Genomic DNA, 20,878 nt, shown 5'->3' with positions numbered 1-20,878 from the left:
CCTGCCACAGAGCTGTCACTCAGGATTCTAAAGCTCTCATTAAAGTCAAGATCAAAGCCTCGTCCAGCAGTGTGGGACTGCCCATAACAGTCCTTGGGAAAGAACATAGCTTGAGAAAGCTTTCACTGGGAAATATGGATAGAAGGCAGGGAGGGACCTCAGCCACAATCTTACCATGGTAGGGGACTACCATGGTAGGGACTACCTCTGCATGGGGAATTCTTGACTTTGTGTTTAGAGGGTTTATTCAAATGTTATTACTATTATAATTAAGCCATCTTTACTGAATTTCTTGCATGCACTGGGCACTGTTCTTGGAACACAGTTGCTTTTTGCATTTAATTTACAAGACGATTCTGCAAAATGAGAACTAACATCTTCATTTTGTCAATGAAGAAACGGAGCCCCTCAGAGGCATTTAAACAAGTTACTTAAACTTGTACAAGATCCCACAGCAAGTAAGGGGTAAAATTTGGAATTATCTCAGACCCAAGCTTGTCCATGAGCATTATCTCTGGATTAGAGAACGTCTGGTACACAAAAGGTAAAAGTCTAATGAACTCCTCTCAGATTCAGAGGGCCTTTACTTTGTGGGATGAGATGCTTTTGCCTGGAGACTTCAGTGGTGCTGTGTGTGTGTGTGTGTGTGTGTGTGTGTGTTGACCTCCCACCTATCACCCCCTTCCCCACTCCATCTCCCTTTCCCTTTCTGGTTCAAAACTAGGAAGGGATGGTTTTCTATGGAAAGTCAGAGCTCTGGGGGAGGGCATGACTTTAATCTTCTACAAAAACAGAATCCTGGAAGAGAAATGGGCGAATGATAAACCATGAGGTTGGACTGGAGGGCACCCATCAGGTTGAGCCACCTGGACCCCCTTGATGTGGGCTGAAAGGGAGCAGGGAGGACGTAGGTAGTATTCCTTGATTTGAGAGGCTCTCCTTCTGGTGCAGGCAAGTACTACAGAAAAAGACAGGGCCTGGCTTCTGGGGAATGCATGTGGGGGTGGGGGCACAACGTGTCCTTGGTTCTTGAGAAGGATCTGGTTCTAAATGGAAGCTGAACATCTCAGTGCATCCTAGCTCCCCGGCAGCCCCTCCAATCCCCATAGAGGGAGGGCGACTTTTCATTTGGAACAATGCTAATGGAGTCATTCGGGTCAGTGTCTCCAAGATAAAATCTGTCACTCCCTTCTGCAGGCTCATTATTTCTACCTTCAGGCTGCAAGGAGACAGCAGAGCACCAGGGGATAGGGCTGTTTGCTCTTAGGGCTGACTTTCCAAAAAAAAAAAATAAAAAAAAATAAAATAAAATAAAAAAACAGAAAACAAAAAAACACAAACAAACAAACAAACAAAACCCCAAACTATACACACATATATATTACTGTGGTCTTAAAGGTGTGATGATTTCCAGGCAAATCTTTTGTCTTAAACGAAGAGGATGTCAATGTTTAAATTCCTTGCATAAATTTTGTTGCGCTGAAACTCTACCCTCAGTCAACTTCTGGATATGCTTTAATATGGTCATTTAACAGTGACAACAAAAAAGAGTCGCATGCAGGGCTGGACTCGGTCTGGAATTACACCCCACATAGTTCTAATTGTTCAGTAATTTAAACAGAAGAGTGGCATTATGTTGACTCGGCGATTTAAAATTATGCTAAAGCAGGATTTTGCCAGCTGGATCCTTGGCCTCGTTCAGGAACATACTTGGCTGTGTGCAACAGGGACCGCTAATCCATGAGGGTAGAGAAAATGATTTTTTTTTTTTTTTTTACAAAGGCAGGGTTTTCCAGAACCAGCAAATAATCACCAGTCAAGGTACTAGAACTTAGAGATGAGTAGGGATGCTGTGGTAATTCAAATAGAATTAGCAGCTTGTACTTTATGAGAGAAAAGGAGGCAACCATGAGCTCAGCTTTCATCCAAAGTGAGAAGCTACTTACCTTCGTGTAACCATAAAGGCGGGGGCATGGATTCTGGATTTTTCTTCTCCAGTACTTTAACAGATGCATTTCCCTGGGAAATGTTGATATTATAGTACTGTAGTCTTGTAGATTTTTAGTTTGCAGCCATTGGAACTCAATACTTAGAGGGTCTCCTGGCTGTATGCTGAATGAGGGCTGTGGTGGACTGAAGAAGAAGGGGCCAGTGGTCTGTCTTCTATCATGTAAATCCAGGTCACTGACGGTGTGACCACCTTAATGACCCCCAGGCCCCCACATTCCTCTCCTCACACCCAGAGCTGATTTTCGTAGGGTATGAGATCTGCACTCTGTGTTGCCAGATCTTTACAGCTTTCATTCTAGATTATAGTGTGAAATTTCTCAGTATTTAAACACAGGCAACTGCCCCACCACCAAACAACCAGACATTGTAGAGGCCAGAGAAAATGCTTCTGCAGGCCAGACAGGACTAGAGGACCTCTAGTTTTGACACCTGGATTCAGTCTTGGGTCCCCATACTTGCTGTCTGTCTGGGTTCCTTCCGTCTTTCACAGTAAGGATGTGTCTTTCCTTCTTAGAGAGGGGGGCTGTTGCAGGAGGTGGGAGCAGGCACTTGGCATTAGAATTGCTTTAGGTCAGGTCAAGCTTTGACACCTTCTAGCATTGTGGTCATTAACAAGTGGTTTCTGCAATCTGCACCCCACCTGGGTGCCCCATCCATGAAATAAGGATGAGTTCTGGCCTTGCCCATATCTTGGTGTCTTTGTCAGGGTTTAATGTAGAATGGAGTGAATCTACAATATTTTGTAAACTCTTGAGCACAGCAGAGAAAAGCAGCCTAGGCTGGTGATCAAAGATGGGGGCCGTGTCCTATGAAATATGTAACTAACGAGCTAAGAGATCTGGTCAAATTGTATGATGTTTCAGAGTTTCGGGTTTCCCATCTGTAAAGACCAGGTTTTTTCAGGGGAGGCAGCAGAGCGAGTAGAAGTTAAACCTGAGACCAGGTCGAGGCTCCGGCACTTATTTATTGTGCAAGCTGAGCCAGTCATGTAATCCTTGCTACTCTTTGTGGTCTGGTGGCATTTTCTTCTCCTGGGGGTTGTTAGAAATGCAGTTTTGGGCCCCACCTCAGACCTGCTGAAGCAGAATGTATTCCCCAGGGCATTTGTAAGTACATCAGAGTTCAAGAAGCTTTGACTTAATCTGGTGCTACTCATTATGTGGTCCCGGACAAGCAGCATCCTCATCTGGGAACTTGTTAGAAAAGTGACTTCTCAGGGCCCTCTCTTAGACCAACTGACTCAGTCCTCCGGGACTGGGGACCAGGAATCTGTTGTTTACCAAAGGCTTTCGGTTATCCTGATGCATGACTAGTTTAACTTGTGTGAACTACAATTACCTCCTCAGCTCCGGTGCATCTGCAATAATAAATAGGTCCATCATTAGGGTGTTTTATGGATGCAAAAGACGTGGAATAGTATAACAGAGTGTAATACAGCAGAATATAACATAACATGTATTATAATGTGTGTATACAGAGAGAAAATAATAGTATAAGATGAGCAGAATTTGGTAAATAGTGTGCAGGGGAGAGTGGAAAAGACATTGGAAACACGGTAATTGGTAAGAGTCTGTGTCTCTTATGGTTCTTTGGTTTCAATCCAACAGAAACTAACCCTGGCTAACTTAAGCAAAATGGAATTTATTGGAAAGATATGTGGTAGGACAGAATTACATTTCAAAGAAAAAACAAAATGAGCCTTCAGTGCTCATTTTGCAACATTGAGGGAAGTTCCGGGGATCTAGGAAGGTTTTAGAAACTACCATGTGGTCTCTTCAGAGCATCTCCATTGAGATGAACCAGCTCCAAGTGCCCTTTGGGCCATTCCACCCAAGATCCAGATTCCGGATAAAGAAACTGCCTGGCAGGCATGGGTGACCCAGAGGACAATGCACCTGAACTGCCAAGCTTAGTGGGGATAGAGGAGTTTCTCAAAGGAGTACCTTGTTTTATGAAAGAAAATGTGTATGGGAGCCAGGCAAACAAATCAACAGGCAAACAAATTTCTAGCTCCAGTGTTTTTAGTTTAACATTCTGCACGGACCTCGGACTTGGCACCATGGTAAGAAATCCTGGAGCAGCAAGCTGAAGGACAGGTGCTAGCTCTTTCAGAAAATCTCCTGGCTGTTCCCTTCCCCAGAAGAGCTGTAGGACTTTTCTCTCTACCCAGACTTGAGTAGCTTTGCCTCGGTGATTAGAGGAGTTTGTAACCTGGAACTGAAGTGCACCCTCACATGCACCCCTGTAGCTCATGTGCCTCCCTGCTCCTGGTAGAGCTGTGGGGTTTTCCCGAGACCGAGCTGCCTCTGTCTTGTCGCTAACGAAGCTGTGATGTATGGCAAACCCTGGAGAATGCACACTGGCTGTCTTTTGCTTTTCTCCCACAGTTTTATAAGTCATTATTTATAAAATCATGCTCACGTCTGAAATTTGCCGTATTGGCTCCATGCTCTGTTTGTTTTTATGAATATTTTGTTCATGTGGGAAAAATGGCTATGCATGGCTTGAGTTCCCGCTCTATTATTTTTTTCTCCTTTTGATTCTATCAGTTAATCACAAAAACAACCCTTCTGTGTGTGGGGCTTTTCCCTGGCGTGTGTCTGTGCCATGGTAACAGTGGCTGGTAATGGTTTGTCTGTGAGGAGAAAGCGGCGTGAATGCTAGCTTATTTAATGTGCATCTGTGGGAAGAAGGGGTTTCGAGAGCCTTTTACAATGATTGTACTGATGCCTTAAGGGTAATCCAGTGCCTCCATAGCACTGGTTAATCAAAGCACAGAGACCTGGAGAAGCTGGGAGGTCTGGTGGTTACGGTACCTGTCCGTGGAATAGTCTGGTCCCAACACTCACTGGCTGCTAGCTCTCCTTTTCACATCTCCCAGGTAATTTGGTGTTTCTTTCACTGCACCTTACAACAAAGGTGTCATAATCAGTGATAAAATCCCTGATTATACCATATGGTTCTGTTTCAAATTGTCTGTAGACCAAGGCCAACATAGCCAATACCAATTCAAAAAAAACAAATTGGCTTTGATTTGAAGTTGTATGAAGGAGTTCCTGAGCTCAGTATTAAAGATGCGTTTATGTCTGCGGAAGCTGGAAAGCTTGTGGAGTGCTCTGGTGAGGATAGATACAGAGGTGTCTCCTCTCATGAAAGGGTTCTCATTTCAAAGTCCTTGTGGAAGTTAGAAATTGCATACAGTAAAGAGTACCCTTGGAAATCTCTCAAATTTCAATATAAGTTCAGTGCCTATGATTTTATATATACATTTTAGCAGCAACATTATCTATAGTATATATAACGTCATTATATAGCATATTACATAATATGAAATATATGTAATTATAAAATATGTGCATATAGCATGTGACATATCTAATGTGTAATATATAATGTTATATACTTATATATTGTATATAATATTTATGTATTATACATAGTATGTTATATACTTACATATTGTACATGCTAGTAAATATCTTCATATATTTATAACATAAATAAGATAAATACAAAAATATGACTATAAACATATTTATATTTACACAATATATATTATATATTATATATTATGTATATTATATATACACAATATATTATTTATAATACACGTTTATATAATTATATACATACACTGTGCAAATTTACAAGCTTATATATGTGTATATATAGTGTCCATAGTTGGATATATGTTCAAAATGTAATTTTACAGAATTTTAATTATGTAAACCAATAGATCTGTATTTGAAAACTCAGAAGTTACGGCGCATGTGATTCACTTCTCTTTACCCCAAGGTCTTGGGGTAAAGCGTGTTCTGTTTGGCATTTCCTCATTTTATCCCTGCATACAAGTATAACCGAAGTTCAGCATTTGGTATTATGCTGGCTCTTCAGCCCAAATGTTATGAATTTCACCTTTGCAAAAATATAAAACAAGGGTTGTATTTGAGGTCTAGTCGTCTACCAATCTTAGATTGGAAGCTAAGTAAAATTTGGGAACATAAGAAGCCAATGACATTGCTAGTCTGCTAGAAATGCCTTCAGAATTAAAATCATATGATGTCCATTCAAAGAAAAACTGAGCCTTCCTGGAAAATGGCTTATATTTGAAATCCTCATAATTTATTTACTCTTATTTTAACCATCATAAAAATGGTAGCCTATCAATTATACATGAAACTGAATATTAGAAGGCAGAGGAGAAACATGCTGGCACGCACTTCCTTTCAGCCTGATCACCTCACATTATGAACAAGTTCATTCTGTGTTTACGTCCCTGTGCAAAAAATGGATACTTCTATTACATGTGTCACATATTATGTAAATCTGTAGTTATTATTGCTCTGCACACCATTTTCCTGTAGACTCCAATTCAATTTCCATCAACAATTGTTTGTCGAAAACAATATTTGGAAATTCTTTCCCCAGTGACCTCTGTTTGAGTATATTATGTGCCCTCTCTTTTTGTTGTTGTTATGAAGCAAAAGTCCACCCTGCAAACTAAAATTTCTTCCTGTCCTTCCTGCAGAAGATGATACAATGGGAGTATTTTATGATTTGTTGGATATATATATATATATATATATATGCTCTCATTTGTTCTGGAACTGACTGTAAATAATTGAAATTGGCTTTTGAGTGTGGTTCTTAGAAGCCATCTTATTATATTACTTATACTTTGTGTTTGATCATTGAAAAAATAAATGGTTGGGGGAGAAAAAAACCCAGATCAGGAAATGTAGAGAAACAAGTTGTGTTTCAAATGAAATTTTCTCCTTGCTTCTCACTAGTACGTGTCTGTGGGGTATTCTAAGGAAACTCTGCTGACAGTAGAATTAGTGCCTTCCCAAGGTCCCAACTATGCACAATACTTACCATTATGACAGGACTCTTCTTAATTGTCATTTTGGGTTGTTCAGAATTACAGGAATAAAACCAAAAACAAGGATTTTTTGTGGAATAAGAGTAGAGTTCATCATGGCTATTAAAATTTCTAATGACATGAAAGCCAATTATTGTGACTTCAGTTGGTTATTCCGAATGCACTTAGGTACGTGACAGCCGAGGTAAACATTTCAGCCACAGACAGCTCCATTAATTAATCACCACTTAGGATTCTGAAGCTTGCTTCCATGCTTCAAGGGCCATGTGGAATACTTTCAAGATATATATTCCAGACAAGTCCGGACAAGCACACTAGGTACTCAATAACATTTTTTTTTCATGTCCTTGTTTGACATTTATTTATTAGAGTAAAGCTCAGACTTGATATTTTACCCCATACTCTGTTTTCCCCTATAGAGAAACTTATATAGAAAAACCTATAGCAACTTAAGGAAAAATAGTGTGTCTGAAGAGGGCAGCCTTTCCACAATTTCTTGGAATTTGCTCCACCTAAATACACATCACATTGGGCAGTTAATTTTTTTTGTGATTTAATGCTTGTGAATGCTTTTATCCATTTTGGCCCTGAATCATCTCGTTCTCTGAAAATTAGGCTTAATTCTTCACCTCACCTTCCTCCTCCCTGTTTTTAAAAAAGTTTCAGAAGCAGATGGCAACAAAATTCTTCCAAATAGAGAGCTTTATTTGGAGGAATTAACTTCAACCCCCCCGCCCCGTTTATTCACGAGCATTTTGATGGGATATGGCTATTTCTTCATAAAGTTTTAAACTCTACAGTCATTCCTTACTTTGAGAATTATGAAATCTTTAGTTTCCTGGCAGAGAAGAGCCAAAAATTTGTTTTTCTACTTCTCTTTGTCATTTATGCCCCCAGAAGAATCAGCCACATGAGGACTTGTCAGGAAGAGTCAGAAAAGCATTCTCTCTGCCCTAGTCCATTCAGTCACAGAGCAAAGACTTCAAACGTCTTCCACTTGTCAACATGCTCATCCTGGAAAGTGTGCATGCCAGTAGTGTTTTGTACATAGCAATTAGCATGGAGAGCAAATCTGATTCATTATGGTAGTGTGGCCATGCTCCCCTTGCTAGCCACAGCTAAATGGCTAGATCAGAGCCTTGTCACAAGTGCCCATGGTTGGAAGGATCATTGCCACTGAGTTAGCATCTGGTATTACGTGTGCAGAGGAGACCTTGGTCTTCCCACTGTTTGGTGATGAGGTGAAAAGGTTGGAGGAAATACCAGGATAAGAATGGAGGGCTGTGTAGTGTCCTGGGATATGTTTCTATAAGAAAAACTTCTGAGAGTTCCATGTCTCTCCATGATGAAGGAAAAGTCTGGGAGATAGAAAGAGCAACCTCTAATCTGATGGACAGTTTAATAAACCACTCTTAAAATTCAGCAACCACCACCCCCTCCTCAGGCTTTGGAAAGTTCAAGCTTTGAAAAGCCTTTTGGATTAGAGTGCGTTGGTGGTATCTAAGCTCAGGAGAGTCTGTCCTGGGAATTCTAATGCCTTTGAGAGAAAAATGATTGGGTTGGAGTTCAGGTTAGGGGTAGCTCCATTCTGGGAAACTGGACCCTAGCCAGCTTGTGACCAGATCCTTCCCACTTAACATTGTGGCAACACTAATATGAATATGCACTGAAAATATTTAAAGCAATGTATGAATATTGATAGATTCTCATTTTCACAGCAAGTTTGACTTTTGTTCAACCTCCCCAATTTATAGATGAGCTGAAATGACTTGGTTAATGCCTTATAATTAGTATCAGATCCAGGAAGGGGGAAAAATCTGCTTGTCTGATTTCGTTCCACCTACCATGGTGGCAGGCAGGCTCCAAGATGTTGTCCAATGATCCCTGTCTCCTGCTGTTCACACCCTGGTGAGGTGCACTCCTGTATTACTCCAGATTTGGTCTGTTTGGCCCACAACCACCAATAATTAGAGACTACTAATGAAGGAATTCAAGGTTTCTTTTGCTTAAAAGAACTCTGACAATCCCTGATGCCACTATGTGTGTTTTATAAGTTCCTAAGACACTTTGGCAGAAAATCACTAATTTGCTAATTTGGCCAGTGAAATTAACTCTGTGTTCTAAGTTTTGGATGTGTTAGTGATATGACATTTTCTGGAGGTAATGACCTACTCCATAACTTCCTAATGGTTTTCATACTATGGTTCCAAAAGGAACAATCACTTCTAGGACAGGGATGAGGGGAGGTAGAGGACACAGAAAAATGTGGGAAGCAGTTAGCCAATCAGTTTTCCATAAAACATATTATATGTACACACACACACACACACACAAAACCCCAGATACTTTTACAATTTTCTATCTTTGGGACTATCTTACGTTTGAAAGTCAAGGTATTGCTTAAGATGTTCACTGACACTCTGAGTTCCAAACCAGTTTTCTAAAGAGTTAGAATCCAATTGTTCACTCAGATGAACATGGCAGTTTCAGTGACTCATTATTTCCTTGGGGAGGTACTATGGAAGACTAGGTTCCTGAGATGTTAATAAATATTTGGTAAGAAAATAAGTTGAGTGAGAGAAAAAAGGAGGGGAGAGGTACAGCCAGCCAGCCAACAATAAATAGATAGATAGATAGATAGATAGATAGATAAATTCATTCATTCTTTGGACAAGTAATGTTGGGACAAGTTGATCCATGGATGGGTCTTTGGAGCAGAAATTCTCAATGCCTTTTATGTACCAACATGTTCAGTAATTCTCCAAGAGAGAGGTTGGAACAGTGTCCTCTGTGTTAACCTTCCTGCTTTCCTGGTACTTAAATATTCCAGTGGGGAACAAGAACTCTATGGAAACTCCAGCCCATGGGCCAAATCTGAATCAAGCCCATCTTTGCAAATATAGTTTTAGTGGGGTGCAGCCACATCCACTCATTGTGTTGTATTCTCTATAGCTGCTTTCAGGTCACATGGCAGAGTTGAGTAGTTGTGAAAGAGTATGGCCCACAAAGCCCCAAAATATTTATTCTGTGGTCCCCTATAGAAAAATTTTGCTGATGCATGGGTTGAATCATTTGGAAAATGTAGCATTTCCCCAAAAGGACCAGAGAACCACTTTTCAGGAGGTTGTTCTGTGGGTCCAGTCTCTATATAACAGATGGGTGAACACCGAATCAACTCAGTGTTTTCTTGTGGGTCTGTGGGAGTCGCCCCTCCCCTCCCCTTAGTACCTTGAAAGCAGAATACCCTCCCCTCCCCTGTTAGGCAGCTGCACTAGAGAAGGGTTTCTGTTTCTCTGAGATGTGGAGTGGCAGATTGAGCCCAGTAGCGAAAGTGAATCTATTCTTTGTTGTAAGATACAGCAAGATCAAGTTGAGTTACAGAAAAAGCTGCATGATAACAGGAAGCTTATCATTTATTTACTGAGCATCCTGTTCACTGTTTTTAGTCCTGTGCAGGAAGGGAGTTGGGGGTTACCTTGTGCTTGCGTCTTCAGGGACTTACAGTTCTCTGTCTCCTTGGAGAAAGTGACTGCGAGACATGTTAAATAACAATGTGGAAATTCAGGGACTTAATTTAAAAAAGAAAAAAAAAACCTAAAGGAGGAAAAATCTAGAAACTTTCTTTCTTTCTTTTTTTGTAAGAAGTGTAATGTCTTCCCCTCCGGTAGGTATGATTCACAGAATACTGTATGCTTTCTACAGACTAAGAGCTGAATAGTTTTTCTGCTAATAATGTGAATTAGTTAATATATTTCTGTGTCACAAATGACCCCAAATTTAACAGCTTAACAGCAAAACTTGATCAGCTTGCAGTTTCTGAGGGTTGGGGATAAGTGAACAGGAGCTCTTGGTCAGGGTCTCTTTTAAAGTTTGCACTCAAGCTGTTAGCCAGGGTTGCAGTCTCTGAAGACCTGGCCGGGGCTGAAGGATCAACTTCCAAGTTCACTCATGTAGCTGTCTGCGAAAGGTTTCAATTTCTCCCCACATGGGACTCTTGATAAAGTGGCTCATGACATGGTTTCTCTAGTGACACGGCTTGGATCTACGGAACCCAAAGATGATAAGCCATGCCCCAGAAAATAAGCTAACCTAAAAAGTGACATATCCTTGTTACTATTATATTCTATTGGTCAAGCATACCAACCCTGTACATTGTGGAGGGGACTAGAAGGTGGAATGGATATCAGGAAGCAGGGTCTTTGGAGGTCATCTTGGAGCCTGGAGACCACATTCTGGTTATTTAAAGCAGCATCTGTTGGTGAAGGAATGCCTTATGCCCTGACTTCCTGCCCCTGGTCCAGGATACTCAAAGCCTAAGGCCAGGGAATTGGCCCTAAAATCAGCTCTACCCCCGTAAAACCATTGTTAGCTTACAGAGCAGCTTTTTATAAATGAGAAAAAGGTACGCTCCATAAGATTGTTTACTTCCGCTTTTTAAAAAATGATCCTAATGTATGAATTTTATTACAGCAAGGCATTTTACTTTGTTTGTGGAAAAGTCTTGTAATATACCACATGGCTCCCCATGCAGCACATGCCTGCCCAGCCTGCATATGTGATGGAAAGAGCAGCACCACTTGGAATGAACTTGCGTTTGTGTTCATCTCCCTCACTGGGCTGTAAAGTCTTTGAGAGTAAGAACCAAGTGTACTTCTTCCTTCACTGAATCATTCAGCGGGTATATATGAAGATACTGCTGTGTGTGTGTGATAGTACAGTGATGGTTAAGAAAGAGAAGCATTAAAAAAAAGAAAGCTGTTTTTCCTGGTACTTACATTCTAGGGAGGGACAGGAACACTGAAAAACAAAATAAGTACATGAACAAGAGAATTTCAGATAGTGAGAGGAGCTGTGAAGAACCTACAAAGGGTAAAGGATAAGGAGTGACAAGGGCGGGCTAGAAGGTGGTTCTTGGGGGCAGCAAGGGGAGGACAAGGAGAGAAGAAAGCAATGCCATCTTCGCAATGCCTGTTGGTAACTTTGCACTTCCTAGGTGTGCAACAAAATGCTTCCTCTGACAAGGAGGGGCCAGAGAACTAGGAAAGAAAGACCCTAGGAAAGAAAATATAGAGCGCCATTTTGGTTTCAGTAAATATATATGCTATTTTAACTTATGGAGACAGATGGAGTCTCTATTATTCTGCATCTGCTTTTTGTAAGCACAACACGATGACTGGGTTAGGTCTCCTTAAACAAGATTCCTTTATTTCTCCTTCATCAATGGAAAATAAATAAGACCAAGAGGCAAAGGCTAATGACTATAGTTACTAAGTCAATGTTTAGTGCTTGGAATTGTGTTGGGATTTTCTTCCCTTTTTTTTTTTTTTTTTGCATTGAGGCTAGCTTAGGTTTCTTTTGCATTTTCATAATGGACTGAGGACACAAGGAGTAGTAACTCATTCAGTTTCAGATTTCACAACTTGAGAAGTAGGAGCGTGGAGATATTGGAGGTGACCCAGAGAAGGGCAGTGAAATGGCTGAAGACGGACTGGAGACGAGGGCACACAGAGAAAGGTTAAACAGCATTTAATTGGGAAAAGAATAGGAGAAAATGCTGAGCCTTAGAAAGAGATGGAGATTATATGAGCTGTTTGTCATATACTTTCATGATCTGGAGTTTTATTGAAATTGGAAAGATTTAGATCAGCTTTTAGCTACTAACTGTGAGGATTCTCTGTAGCATTAGGAACATGATAGGACTTCTTGGCAATGATGGTTTAGTCCAGAGTTCTGGGATTCCATAACTGAGGTCGATAATTTCTTTCTTTTTTTTTTTTTTTTATTTATTTATTTGACAGAGAGGGATCACAAGTAGGCAGAGAGGCAGGCAGAGAGAGAGAGAGAGAGGGAAGCAGGCTCCCTGCTGAGCAGAGAGCCCGATGCGGGACTTGATCCCAGGACCCTGAGATCATGACCTGAGCTGAAGGCAGAGACTTTAACCCACTGAGCCACTCAGGTGCCCTGAGCTTGATAGTTTCTTATCAAAGTGAAGGTAACTAATGGATCATGGTGTTTACAGAGGATGGGGAGGCAAGAGGCTGTTTCTCATGTTTCTCACATTCACAGCATAGGCTCCATCCATAAATGCTGAGTCCATGCAACAGCACATGCTGGAATATGTGTTCCAGGGTATTATAATAATAAAGAGGAAATCATGCTTTTTTTTTTTTTTTTAAATTATTTGAGTGAGAGCATCAACAGAAGGCAGGTAGAGAGAGAGAGAGAGAAAAGCAGACTCCCGCTGAGCAGGGAGCCAGATGTGGAACTCCATCCCAGGACCCTGGGATTATGACCTGAGCTGAAGGCAGATGCTTAACCACTGAGCCACACAGGCGCCCCCGAAATCATGCTTTCAATAGCAAAATTGTTAAAGAGATTGCAGAACTTCACCCTATACCTTTTTTTTTCTTAATCAGTTTCCTTTTCTTAACTGGCTTGGTATGTGCACTTGTTTTTTTTTGTTGTTGTTGACTTTGGTTGTGTGTGGGTTCTTTTTTCTTTTTCTTTTTTTTTTTTTTTTGGTAGCTCCTTATGAAGGTACATGTGGGTAGAGCCTTTACCACTTATTCTTTACAAAGTTTCTTGCCCTGGGAAGGTTTTTGAGTCATCTCTTCCTACCTTACTTATTAAAAGTGTTACTGCTGTCTAGGTCCTTTGCTGTTTGGTCTTGTTTCTTGCATGATTCATCTCACTGGGGCTGGAAACATGGTTTTCCATCTGAAATTAAAATCCCAAAAGTCATGTCTGTCATCCAGAGTTCAATCTGTCTGAATAACCCGTGTTGGTTCCTGGACTGTATTTGTCAGTGACGTTTTGTGCCACGATGTTAAACGCAGATGTCTAATTGGCACCTTCTAACACTATTTATTGGTTCTTCATTTCTCGTTCTCCAAATATGCTCCAGGCCAAATGCAGAAAGAACTCTAGCTACTGAAAAATGTACACATTCCCAAAGTTCCTTGTCTTACGCTGATGGGCAATTAGACTTGGAAGTAGCTGGCCAAGCGAAGGACAGTGTGGACAAAGTAGGGCGGCTGGCTGGCTGGTGGGCTCCCTGCAGCATTGGCAGCCTTCCTCACTTAGGAGCTGCCATTGAATTTGGTCTGTCTTCCAGGTTTCTGCATAGTACTTCCCTGCCTTTGTTAATAGCACACTCTGCGTGCTTTTGTCACTAAACAGTTTTCCATCCTCCTCCTCCTGAGCTCCCTTCTCTGATATAAGTAACCTGGATCTGCTTGAGACCCACAGCCTGGGGGTGGGAGAGAGAGAAGACGCAAACTGGGGTATGTATTTTTGCCTCAATATTTCTTTGAATTCCGGCCTCTCTCTGTTTTTGTAGATCATCTAGTCCTTTGGCAGTTACCTCACAGCCTTCTGGAGACATTTCCTATGGAATCACATGTAGCCGTTCACCAGTGCTTTCTACCTCTGTGTGATGTCTGCCATTTCCCTGATTTCTTGCCCTGTTGACTTTAACGGTTGGTATTTTCTATGAAGCCACATTAGGGAACTCCTTACCCTAATATCCTGAAATCTGGGCCAGTGGTATTACCCTTTCTAAGATATTATAGCAGCCACTGAGGCTCTGGAATTTGACCAGTTTTTACTGCATTTGTCCTCAGGCGTGTTGGTTCCATTGTCACAGTCCCCTGGTCATACTCGCTAAACTTGAATAGGATTAAGCCTGCTAAACCTATTAATTAATTTGATGTTTACTGAGCACTTAGTATACAAGCATGCCTAGTTATTTGAGTAAATAAGACCCAGCCCCAACTCTCTCCTGTCTTCCCTTATAACCTTGTGGAATGTCCATTCTACAAGAGGAAACTGCATTTAGAAGGCAATTACAAGTGAGTGTAACAGAAGTTTTGCTAAGATGTAAGTGCAGATGTGCCGGAAACATCAGTAGAGTAGCCAGTTCTTGGTATTCAGGGAAGGTTTTCCAAGGACAGGAGTTGGATATCTAAACTGCAACCCTTACTCAGCCATTTAATTGGACTGTGGTGGTTCAACATTCAATCTATATCAGTAGATTAAAAATCAGATTCTTTTTCCTCAAGCATCTTCCCACAATTTCCAGAGATATTTCTCTGGAGTTTGAGAGTTCATTTTGTCTGTTTAGAGAAAACTACTATCAATAATATCCTTGGGTCTTCATACCTCTACTCATCATCATCCTTACTCAGTGGATGCATGTAGCAGTAGAAGTGTGTGCTGGGAATATTCTGGGATGTTTCTTTGCTTCCAAGATTAAATGCGAATCACTTGAAGAGCCTCTTAAAAATGCAAATTGCTGGATCCCACTTCCAGAGATTTGTAAATTCCTGGGGTCAATAAATTTGCATTTTAAACCAGCTTGCCTCATTATTCTGATCTGGATACTGTCCTTTGATTAACCACTGCTAAGGGCACTAAGAGGGAGAGATGGAGGGTATGATCTATTACTTATCTGTGAGTTTATTTTCGTCCAGACTGAAATCCAAACCACACCTTATGGCTAGTTTATTCAAAAAGATATCTTTGAATCAAAGATTCAAAAAGATATCAGATATTGTGTTTTGTGCTATTAAACTGATTTTTGAATATAGTCACATCCATCAGAAGCTATGCTACAATTTGGGACGTGGCCATGTCTTTAAAATTGTAATTAATATTGACCAGTTATTTTGTTGTTTCTCTGGCCTTTTACATTTATCCTTAGCACTAGAAAGGACATGAAGTGTGTGAATCACAATAGACTGCAATTACCATTATGCAATTAATTATACTTGTGTGCTGAAGTGCAGTGTGACCTTTAGGAGAAAGTTAAGCGTGGGCATGGAAGTATCATGACACCTTTCAAGAAGGGAGAGCTGTGTGTTTCACATTGGGTTTTTATTGCATTCAAATCCACAGAAACCCATTTTCTGTCCTTCCCACTTCAAGGTTCCGTAATAATTTGGTTCATATACTGTAGGTCCCACATCTCACTTTTCTTTAAAATATTTTTTTGAATGTTAGTGTTCACGTCTTGAATTTGATTACCATCATTTTATTTTGATTAAAAAAAATCAAAGCTTTCAAGAAGAGATAACAAGTGTTCATGGGGATGTGGAGGAATGGGCACCCTTGTGCACACTCTTGGTGGGACTGGTGCAGTCACTGTGGAAAACAGTATGAAGCTTCCTTAAGAAATGGAAAAAATAGAACTACTCTATGATATAAAAAAAAAAAAAAAGAAAAGAAAACAAGCTATCAAAGAGATATCTGCACTTGGTGTTTCTGGCAGCATTATATATAATAACCAAGATATGGAAATAACTTAAGGGTCTGTCAACAGATGAGTGGATAAAGAAGAGATATATATGTTATATATAATATACATGTTTTATATAAAATTTACTATATACAGTAGGGTGATAACCATATTGCAAAATGTAGATGTATCAAATCAACTCTGATGGCTTAAACTTATATAATATTATTTGTCAATTATATCTCAATTGAAAAAAACCATAAAGCTTTATTTTCCTGATAATAATATAAAAATTATGGTTTAATTTTAGAAACCTGTATTGTGGCTTGAAACTATGATAAGTTATGCTCTCAACATATGATGTCTCAAAAATTAATCTGATGGTAAATTCCTAAAGGTTATGACTTAAGGAGAGTTGACGAGATTCTACTGAAGCCCAAATCATTGGGGTAGAAAATCAGCCAATGGCCCCTTCCAAAAAATGCAGAGAAGTCAGGATCTGCTACAATATTCAGGCAATGGGCTAATTCTGGATAACTAGCATTTTCTAGGTAACAGAGGTTTCAGATGTTTCTTTGGTATTTTAGGTACATAACATTGAGAGGAATCGCATCTTTCCATGGAAGTTCAGTGTTGCCACTATAATCAGTAAAGCATAGCATCATTTAATTGACTAGATTTTGGGTTGGATAAGGAGGGAGCATGGAGACCATCTAAATTATTCTTATTTCACAATTAAGAAAATGGCATTAAGAGAAGGTACATGGTCATGCGCTGGTAAAGTCAGATGTGTTTGAAATTCATTGCTACTGCTTCTCATTGAGGGAATATGATTAAATTTTTAGTTTAATTTCCAGCTACTTCCTTGATAGTTCTCCCTTTACCCAAGTTGAAATCAGAAACGCCTCTTATACTGTGTTATAGCATCCAATCCCATCAGCCTCAGTGGGGCAGGGGAGCTGATCCCATGTCTATCTCCTCAAACGGGCAGATGTGAGAGGAGAGTTGAATTGAGCAGGCAGAACACAGCATTTAGCTAGCATGCCAGCCTTCCGTGGCAGAGATTGAGGAAAGCTGTCAGGAACAGCAAAGGCCAGCACAGAATTACACAGGGGTCCTGAAAGGCAGATGGAATGCCGTGATGGGTAGTATGGAGTTGGCAGTACTGTAGTGGTCTACTGGTCATTCTCCAAACATCCCAATCACTTCCATATCTTCACGCCTCTGGCATGAAGTATCCATAACTTTCTGCAAGGGGTAGAAAATGTGAGTATAGTCAATTACCCAAGGAAGTTCAGGCTGCAAGAGTAGCAGCCTGAAGCTGTGGTTAAACTGCATAAGAAGACCAGTTAGGGTTAGCATCTCTGTTCTTCTCTTGGCCCTTTTTCCTCTTGGTCACAGAATGGTTGCTTCAGCTCCATGCATCGTATCTTTATTTAGAGAGAAAGGAGTAGTAGTGGTGAAGGTCACAGCATTATCTTTTCCCTTTTATCAGAAAAGCAAAGGGTTTCCCAGAACTTTGTTACCTCCTGCCCCTCCAAAATTACATTTTGTCTCATTGGAGTGGAGGGAGGAAATGCCGAGGATGTGCGTATGCAGTTTTGTTTTATTTTGTTTTGTTTTGTTTTTTTGAGCCTCTCTGGTAGAAGTTCACCCCCCGTACCCCACCCCCTGCCAAGTGGTATTAAGAATGGCTGTGGATGAGAAAATCTACAGTGAATTTATGGTATTTTTACAAGCCCAGAGAACTGGTAACAATAGTACGGTCAGGTCTTTGCCAAGATGAACGGTCTCTTTATAGTAAGAGATTCAAATGACCTCATTTATTAATGTGGATATCTGTATACCAGTTTGGTTTCATGTGGAAACTTATAATAATTTGCCTTATTTTCTGCTTGTTGAATTAAGGCTTCTATGTGTACAGCACCTTACCATACAAAATTTGATCCCCCTCAAGAATCCTGTGACATAAAAATTATTATTCTAGTCTCACTGAAGACAAAGTAGAGACAGAGAGAATTTGGATAACTTTCACCAGGTCAAACAACGAGTACACACTGCAAGTTGGATCCAGATGTTTTGGCTCTGGTGTTTGTATTATTATACTCACTGAGGAGAATGTGTTTTAAAAGAAGTGAAACAGAGAGTAAATTGAGACAGTCTAAGACTGCATTAATTTTTGGAGCTGTAGACACTGAATAAATAATTTGTTTAGAGAAATAGAAAGTGATTCAGTTTGTGTGACAACATGAAATCTCTCCCCCCTTTCCCTTTTTCAGAGACCCTCGGCCAGCAAGTCTTCGGGGGCTCCTTCCTATAGCAGATGGTCCAGTTCACAGCCACATCAGGTAACATGCTCTTTTTAAGAATCTTGTCATGCTTGTTTCCCCCCGAAGTGCCCTTCAAAGTACAGTTACCTCGTTACTGGGCAAACGTGGAGGGTATCAGGCTCTTGCCTGTTCTCACCTTGAAGGTGGCCCCTTGGCAAAGGGCTGTGGAGTTCCTCTTTGGTGACTTCTATCCACCTCGAGTCTCCAGTCAGGGCTACGTGAGGGGAACAGTGAGAGGGAAATGCCCAGTTCCACATCCAAAGCCCTCCTCCGTGCCTAGCTAACGAAGTCAGTCTGGCAATTCGTGAGAATAGATTTGCCTCTTATTCTTCAACCAAAGATTTTCTCTCTGTCCTTTCTGTTCTAGGAAAGTGTGTATGTTCCCATGTGTGTGCATATGTGCATGCCTCTGTGTGTGTGTGTGTGTATGACACAAAGGATCTCTAGGAGTGTATATACTGGTATATCCGAAAATGTACTGATATTGCAAATAATCACTTTTTCACCTTGTTACTCAGGATGATTAAAATCTGCGTTCGGGTCAAGCAAGTTAAGCCAGTACAGCACCGTTATGTTTCTGTGTGTAAAAAAAGCAAGATTTTTAGGTTGCTAAGCCATTTACACAGGTGACTACATGGGCTTCTATTTAAAGCAGCATATGGTGAGAACACTAACTTTAGACTCTAAAAGCTGGGTAGGACTTGAATTTGTTACCTCGAGACCAACAGGAAATAAGCTCTGTCTTGTCTTTTGCTTTATTGGTCCAAATTCTCTTTTAGACTTTTAAGGTCACTTAGGCAGGCTGGAGTGATGGTAGAAGAAGCACATTATAAATGGTTTATAGTTGCATCTTCTCCCACATTTTATTGACTCTCTGTAGACACTTAGTATGGATGGTAATTTAGTCCAGTCTCAGCATAATGTGAGCACTCTTGTTATATTCTTTTATCTTGTCTTCGCAACTTCTTTGTAAGAAATTGACACTTATCAATAAAAATATTAAAGAAATTAATGGGAAAAATAAATTCTTCCATTATGCATTATTTTATCACAGTGCCTCTTTTATCTTATTTATTTATTTATTTGAGAGAAAGAGAGAGAGAAACAGAGTGAGTGCGCACATTAGGGAAAGGGGGAAAGGGGTAGAGGCAGTGGGAGAGAGAAACTTAAGATTTCATGCTGAGTGCGGAGCCCAGTGTGAGGTTTGATCTCATGACCCTGAGAGCACAACCTGAGTCAAAACCAAGAATCTGGATGCTTAACTCACTGCATCCCCTGTGTGCCCCATGGTGCCTCTTTTTATATTGATTGGTTGGTAGAAAAAACTTGAGGTGATAGCTCTGCCTCCACTGGCATCAGCTTTGCTTAGTATCTTTTAACTCTGGAAGGATATATTGCTTTGTGAGTGTGAGCTAAGAAAAAAGGCAACCTGAAAAGAGGGGCAATGGCTCCAGTCTTGGGAGATTGCTTTGAATATCCAGTTTTCTTTGGCTTCCTGCATCTCCTGAAAATGCACATTGGGTTTTAATCAGTGTTTTTGATTTCTCTTCTCACACTTCTCACACTTTCCAGAGTTTGTCTGGTGGTCTGGTGTGGGTTGAGCAAGTCACTGGTCACATCCCTGCACTCTCCCTGAAGATGGGGGAGATGTTCTAATCTGATCTTCACAGTCTAAGGAAAGTGAGACACAGAGATTATATTGTCTAAGGTTACACGATTTCAGTTGGTCTACAATTCTGTGATTTTTTCCCCCCTAGAACTTACTCAGTTTTATAAGCCCAAACAATTTTTCTGAGGACATCCTAGGGAAATAGTCTAATATGAATCTGACTCTGGACTGGTCCTACAAAGTTTTTACATCTTGCAGTGAAAAGAGAAAAGCAAAGACAGGATGATATTTGGGACAGTCCTTAATTCTCAGAATGTATCCTTTTAGCTTTCCAATATTCCAGTGACCCTTTTAACTGAAATCTGGTAATGTTTAGATGGTTTTGTGTAGTTTTTGATATCCAAGCCAAATTAAAATGGTAACCATCCTGTATACATTTCCCAATGTGTCCTCTGAATTCTTACCTGTATGTGAAATCCAGGAGCAAAAGAGCTACCAAAAGGGGTTTCATTTTTGTCTTCTCATATGTTGAAAGAAATGTGATTATATTGGCGGTCTTTCAATCTTTGCAGTGCCATTTGGATTGGGAGGCTTAATTTGATGACATTTCCAAATGGTAGCCCAATCAAAACTAATATTGGTGACATCAGCTTTGTATTGAATATCCTCTTTTTTTTTTTTAATTTTTTATTTTTTATAAACATATATTTTTATCCCCAGGGGTTCAGGTCTGTGAATCACCAGGTTTACCCACGTCACAGCACTCACCAAAGCACATACCCTCCCCAATGTCCATAATCCCACCCCCTTCT

General features: G+C 40.4%; 1 protein-coding gene across 1 annotated transcript in view; it reads left to right on the top strand.

Annotated features, from left to right (window-relative positions):
* LOC131825553 (serine/arginine repetitive matrix protein 1-like) overlaps positions 1–20,878 on the top strand; it is a 618,386-nt gene that overhangs the window by 235,349 nt on the left and 362,159 nt on the right. Inside the window, exon 4 of the mRNA XM_059165033.1 lies at positions 18,407–18,475. Within this exon, the coding sequence (XP_059021016.1) occupies positions 18,407–18,475 (69 nt within the window). The remainder of the gene's footprint in view (positions 1–18,406; positions 18,476–20,878) is intronic.

Source organism: Mustela lutreola, chromosome 2 (assembly GCF_030435805.1).
Source record: "Mustela lutreola isolate mMusLut2 chromosome 2, mMusLut2.pri, whole genome shotgun sequence".
NCBI lineage: Eukaryota > Metazoa > Chordata > Mammalia > Carnivora > Mustelidae > Mustela > Mustela lutreola.
This window is presented reverse-complemented; position numbering and strand designations above follow the sequence as displayed.